At 35.0% G+C, this 6,683-nt stretch overlaps 2 protein-coding genes across 2 annotated transcripts in view; both read left to right on the top strand.

The window, feature by feature from the left end:
* aldh1a3 (aldehyde dehydrogenase 1 family, member A3) overlaps positions 1–860 on the top strand; it is a 30,173-nt gene extending 29,313 nt beyond the window's left edge. Inside the window, exon 13 of the mRNA XM_016572536.1 lies at positions 150–860. Within this exon, the coding sequence (XP_016428022.1) occupies positions 150–225 (76 nt within the window). The 3' untranslated portion in view covers positions 226–860. The remainder of the gene's footprint in view (positions 1–149) is intronic.
* Positions 861–2,123: 1,263 nt separating this feature from the next.
* The window catches only part of lrrk1 (leucine-rich repeat kinase 1), a 114,525-nt gene continuing 109,965 nt past the window's right edge, over positions 2,124–6,683 (top strand). Inside the window, 2 exon segments of the mRNA XM_016572522.1 lie at positions 2,124–2,304; positions 5,004–5,184. Of these exon segments, the coding sequence (XP_016428008.1) occupies positions 5,112–5,184 (73 nt within the window). The 5' untranslated portion in view covers positions 2,124–2,304; positions 5,004–5,111.

The raw sequence follows: 6,683 nt of genomic DNA, 5'->3' as shown, positions 1-6,683 counted from the left end.
TCCCTATTTTACCCAGCACTGGGTTGTATTTAACCCAGCATTTTTTAGAGTGTAGGGTTAGAGTTGGAAAAGCTTATTTTCCTGTGATTATGCATGCAAATGCCCTTCACATGAACAATATTAAGAGTATCAATATTGCATGTGTGCAGGGGTGAGTATGCGCTGGCAGAATACACCGAGGTCAAAGCCATCACTATCAAACTCAGCGAGCAGCTGACACTGTGATCTGCCAATCAACAGATGAAGAAACTCTGGCTTTACCTTCAGTCTCACGTCAGCTCCTTTCTGTTTATTTCATGTAGATGTGCTGTACAGATTGAAAAGAAAGTTTGTGTTTTTTTTTACTTTTATTTAATTTGGATGTTTTATTATCAAGCAAAGTCATCCATCATCTCTCAGTATTTACTAAAATATATATATTTTATGTAGTTTTATTGCTATAGATTCACATGCAAACCATTTTCACCTCCACACAGGCTTTGCTTCTTTTGTTTTGGAGGTTCAGTTCGTCTTCGAGGTTTTAAAGGTCTCCTGTCATGGCAGCTAAAATCTAAATATGTTACCAAGGATAGTCTTTTATGTGTAAAAATCCGAGTTTCTGATTGCATTTTATAAATAATCATGTAATCCGTCTTAAACCTGAGGTTTAAATTAAATTAAGTCATCTCTGCTCCACTAGTGGCACCAAACAGAATTGCAGAAATGATGTAACTGTTACTACATTCTCTTTGTGAAGCTGAATGCAAACTGAATTGAGGAATAAATTTCTGCACTGTATATGTACAGTGTGTTGCCCTGCATATATTAATGTATAATTAGAATTAAAAGTGATTTCCTTTTCTAAATGTACATACACATCCTATGACAGGTGAATCAATGTTATTGCTTAAAATATATTGTTTACTTTGACTTATTAAATAGCTATTGATTAAAAAAAAAAAAAGCTGAATAAATAAATAAAAATTCATATGAATTATCTGTTTTTTTGTCATTTTGATCTGTTGTACAAGAAGTAAACACACACACACACATAATATATGTATGTATATATTAAATCAAATTAAGCAAGATTCATTTTAGATTTAGATACAAAATACTGATTCTTTATTTATTTTTTCCTGTATTCTTTTCGATAAAAACAATAGTTATTGAAAGGGGGGAAAAAGAAAAATGATTTCAGTCCACATCTTGATATTTTTTGTGTTTTCAGTTTTTTCAAAATAAAAACATTGAAAATAAAATAAAAAAAAATCAATAAAAAATAACAGTAAGACATACATAAAAATCTAAATTCAGCAGAAAAGGCAATAAAAAGTAGATCAAAATTGTAAAAAAAGAAAAGAAAGGTTTTAATTTGATTTCAGTCTACATCTTGATTTTTGTATTTTTAGAATTTTAAAAATACATTGGAAAAAATATTTTAAAAATGTATCAGAAAAGGCCATAAAAAGTGGAGCAAAACTGTAAAAAAAAAATGTTTTTAGCATTTTAAAAATAAAAACATTGAAAAAATATATTTTAAAAAATCAGCAGAGAAAGCTATAAAAAATGTTTTAATATGACTTGTACATTACAAAAAGAAAAAAGTTGAAAATTGTATTTAAAAAAAAAATCAAGCCCTCTGAACCCCTCTAAAAGTCTCATTGTTGAACAAATAGCCTTATATAAATCGAAATCTAGTGTGTCCTCTTTCGCAGGCTATAGATTAATGTTTGTTTCTACACCCGAGGGCCAAATGTTTGAACACGTGCACACACATACAGTGAAACATGCCTTGTGAGGACGCTCGAGGTGAAATAAACCGGGCAAATCATTTCGCTAATAATCATGTAAACAGGTTTCTGTGGGTGTATAAATATACGAGAAAGAATTTCCTTCTTTTGTTGAACACAAAAGATGATACAGTATTGTATGATACAGAATGTGGGTCACCAAACAACTGCTGGTCCCCATTGTCTTTTTTTTTTTCATAAAATATCCAGACATATTTTCGTTTGTGTTCAGCAGAAGAAAGAAATTCCTACAGGTTTGTAACAACTTTTAGGTGGGCTACAAACCTAAATGAACTGAAACAGCAGAAGTCTGCGGAAATCCCCCGGCGGGTTAGATAGAGAGCAGGCGGAGCGCAGACTGTCTGACTGGCTCTCAGCTCCTCAGGAAAGTGTGTCTCTCAGAGTCAGATCAGGAAGTAGAGATCTGTGGTGTGATCCGCGCGAATCCGCCGAACTCATCCAAACCGAAAGCAGCAGAGGCGCCCCGCTTTAGTCCGCGGTTTACAGCACAGGTCTTGTATTCAAGTGTGTGGTAAGTACGCTAAACTATCTTCTGATGTTGACTAGACTCTGCATACTCACCTCAACTGCGTTATTCGCGACGCGACGCGACGCAACACGCGCACAGCCTTGTTTGTAGATCTAGCACGTCGTGCAGCGTTTAGCGTGCAGGTGAGATACGCTAAACAGACGAACAGGTGAGACTGGGGCAAGTTGTCACACGGGGAAGTTGCCACAAATCTCAGTAACTCTGAGGTTTGGAGTCAGAAGTCCATAGGTGTGTTTGTTTGTTTGGTTTTTTTCTAGCAGTGGTTTTGCACGTTGAAGTGTTCGTGCTGTTCATGAATCGTTTCGTTTTTGTGATCGTTTTAATGCTTAAAGTTTGCATATAGTTTCCATTGTGACAACTTACCCCGTACATCCGCCTGGGACCCAGGCATAGACTTCTGTCCTCTGTAGAGGACATTATATTTGAGTGAATTTCTCTGAGACCCTACATGCCACAGTTTTAAGTCTAGATGTCCTGTACAGAGCACATTCAGGGATTTTTTTTTTGGAGATATCAGATGTTTGGAGTTTGATCATAAACACTCCCTCTCCTTGGTCTTTTAAAATGACTTGAATTGACAGAATGATCAAATTTAGCACTCATATGGTAATATTTTGTGATTATCATTTAAATCTGGCAAATTTTCAAATTGTCCGCCTGGGACCCAGGCATAGACTTCTGTCCTCTGTAGAGGACATTATATTTGAGTGAATTTCTCTGAGACCCTACATGCCACAGTTTTAAGTCTAGATGTCCTGTACAGAGCACATTCAGGGATTTTTTTTGGAGATATCAGATGTTTGGAGGTTTGATCATAAACACTCCCTGTCCTTAGTCTTTTAAAATTACTTGAATTGACAGAATGATCAAATTTATCACTCATATGGTAATATTTTGTGATTATCATTTAAATCTGGCAAATTTTCAAATTGTTTGTCGTAAAAAGAAAAACATCTTGTGTTGTGGGTTTCAAATCGGAATATGGATTTTTGTTATATGAAACGGCATCATTTTCACACATGTCTTCTGTAGAGGACACCAGGACAAACGGCATGTTAATCAGGAATTTTAGGGAAACACAGGAACATTAATATGCTAATTAGAATCAGTGTATAGATACATTGTATAGAATGGGAATACCAATTTCTGGACATTTTACGCACATATTGCATAATGGTATATCAAATCATTCTGTTATATCTTTCATAACATTGAGAATCATCTTTGTACAAAATTTGGTTAAAAATAGCCTGAAACCTAAAAACTGGTTGGTGAATGAAAAAAATAAAACATTGTTTTTGGCTATTCATGCCTTTTCATGTCTATTTCTATTTATTTTTTTAATAACTCAGTCCTGGCGTCCTCTACAAAGGACTTAAAATATGAATAAAAATGTTTTTTCTCCATTTGTTTCTTATGCTCCAACCAATGTAATGACATAAAAAAAAAAAAAAAATTAACCCAAAAAAATGTCTGGTCCTCAGGAGGATATTGTGACAGCATGACCTGCTATTGGGCCAGAGTGTGTTCAGTGGGCCAAATTATTTGGGGATAACAATATAAATGTTTAATAATTCATATTTTTGCAGTTAAAGTTTGTGTCTAAAGCAGATTAAACGTTTAAAATTAAACACGCAGTGGGAAAGAATCACTGCAGTGTATGTGACAACTAGCCCCGGTGTCTTCTACTTGACTAAGCAGAGTTGTAAACTTTAATAGCTGGAGTATAATTCTGGCCAGTTAAGTACTGGTACCATTCGATACTTTGATGTGGTGTTGAATGTTTACTATGGTATGCTTGATTTCATGGGACACACGTCCATTCTTTCAAAACATTTAATTACAAAATGAGAGTCAAAATGTGTCGGGTCGTACCAGCGCTGCAGAGGTCACTGGTTAAAATTCAATGTAGCCTACTGTAACTCACAAAAGAAAGCTTGTTTTGTGTGTAACCAAATGACCAATGACCTCAAGCCAAGGAAAAATGAGTCACGTCTTTAGCTGGCACAACACTCTGAAAAAGGGTTTTGCTGGATGCGCCGGCTTCTTGCGGTGGATTGTAGACGTCTGGAAGAACTGGTCAAATGGACAGCTGGCCTATGGATTGGGCTGGCTTCTTGCTCTCATAATTGAAAGCGAAATATCAGTAGACTTCCTTAACATTGGACTTCTTTAAAAAGATTGGCAGTGGCGTTATGTTCGAGGAACTGCAAGTCTCAGATGCCTGTTGTGTCGCTTCCTTGTTGGATTTTCATATTCAAAATGAATCATCATATTCAAATAAAACATTGTTCACAAACTGCTATTTCTGAGAGAGAACGGATATTCAACAAGAGAAAACACAGTTTTGGACTTGCACCGTTGGAAGAGTGCATTTCAAAAGAAGAAGATCACAAAGACAGTTTTTTGCTTTTTTTTTTTACAACCTGTACTAATAAATGAGACCAGGAATGTGCATTAAAAAGAGTTTAACTTTATTTCATGTTGCCTTTAATGTCAAAAGCAACAAGTCTGTGACATGTTTTATGATTTACCTTAATGCAGTCAGTGTTTATCTTTAATGAAGCAATGCAATTAATATTCCAAAATGATCAATATTCTGTTGCATTCTTCATAATGTTGTCTGGTTACGTTTCACTTGTCTACCAGTTTAAACAGTGTCTCTGCGTTTTGTTTTGAAGACAAACAAATGGATGGATGTCATGCAGTCTGTTCCTGAAGGGGCATTTTATGTATCTTCAGTCAAAAAAGACGTCTTCCGAATGACACGGCAGCTTGCAGCCTGAAATATGTCGTCGTACTGGTACGTCAAAGAGACTGCGGATCCAGGCGGCAGCACCAGCAGCATGGAGGAGCAAGCTGGTAAGAAACCTTCACACATCCAGCAGGGTGCAAAAGTAGTTTTAAATTAAATTAAAAATCATGAAAAAATTCTAATATTGAATAAATAATTGTAATAAATAAATATTATTAATAGTATAAATAAATTATTAATAATAAATACATATTAAATATTTAAAGTGATTATTTGATATTTCGGTATCAATACTAAATCAATAAGATAGGTGACAAATAAGCAGCCTCAAAAGATAACTGCTAAATGAATCTTTCAAGCATAAATATATAAACAACAGCACTTCTCAGTGCTCCATACTCAGTAAAACTGAATAGATCCAAATAAAATTTTATTTTTTATTATTTAACTATTACTGAATAACTACTATTGCATTATACAAAATGTGCAATCTACCTAGAAAAAGCGAAACATTACATAGAACAAGTGTCAAGATTTATTACTTTGCATTTACACTTTGCATTTTCACTTTAAATGCAAACTATACAGTTTGCATTTAATGCACAGATCTTTGACATAGGCTGTAGTATCAGTTTATTTCCCCCCATCCGTTACATTGCTTATCACTGTCGGATTCTTTGCAATGTGTATTATGTTCATAGAGTGCTCCCATTATAATCCCTGAAGCGGACAACACTGCACAATGAATCTCTTATCTGCATTGTGTTGTTTTTTTATAATGCAGGGATTCATGAATGTGCTTTGGCTGAACTCGTTTAGAGGTCGCTCTATACAAACTCCAGCGTTTTCAACACTGTTGAGTGGATTCGGACCATCTGATTGGTCATTACGTTCACATGCTCAACAGAAATGTCCGTGATTGGCTACTTTGCTCAACGCTGCAAAAACACATCATAAATAGAAACCTTTGATGCTCTTCACAGAGCGCTCACACAAATACACACTGGAGCATCAACATTATATCAATATTCACGATATTATCTTATATTGCCATCACAATTATCTTGCAGAGTGAGTTTTATCTGTTTGCTCCAGCTTGTTGTCACATTTGCTGATATTGCATCAGTTTGAGTTACACTGCCGCACACAACTGAAATACCGAAACGAGCCAAATCATGATATTCAGGGTCTTAAAAAGTCTTAATTCACCTTAAATCGGAGCAGAAAGTCTTAAATTGATAAAGTCATGGCACTGCAAAAATGAATATCTTCCTCAATCAGGGTATCTTCCGATCATTAATTTTTTTATTTAATATTGAAATCTGAAAAATGAAAAAACGGCACATATTTCGTTTTTCAATTGTTCAAACAAAAGGGATAGAAAATGAATATGCAACTTGAATATTCGATCTCTACATGTGGGCGGGAATGAGACGCCCCTCTCCGCTGATTGGTCAACCAAACATTACAACATAATAATAGTCCTAAAAAAACGTAATAATAGTCATCCGCTTCTATTGATTCTTAACATGTTTATTTCTACTACATTTAATCTCTTTCTCTTCATCAAACAGCCAGATTAACGAATGGCTTGACACAAACCGTA

Source organism: Sinocyclocheilus rhinocerous, unplaced genomic scaffold, assembly GCF_001515625.1.
Source record: "Sinocyclocheilus rhinocerous isolate Xijiao unplaced genomic scaffold, SAMN03320098_v1.1 scaffold3186, whole genome shotgun sequence".
Lineage (NCBI taxonomy): Eukaryota > Metazoa > Chordata > Actinopteri > Cypriniformes > Cyprinidae > Sinocyclocheilus > Sinocyclocheilus rhinocerous.
Note: the sequence above shows the minus strand (reverse complement) of the source record. Positions and strands in the feature narration are given on the sequence as shown.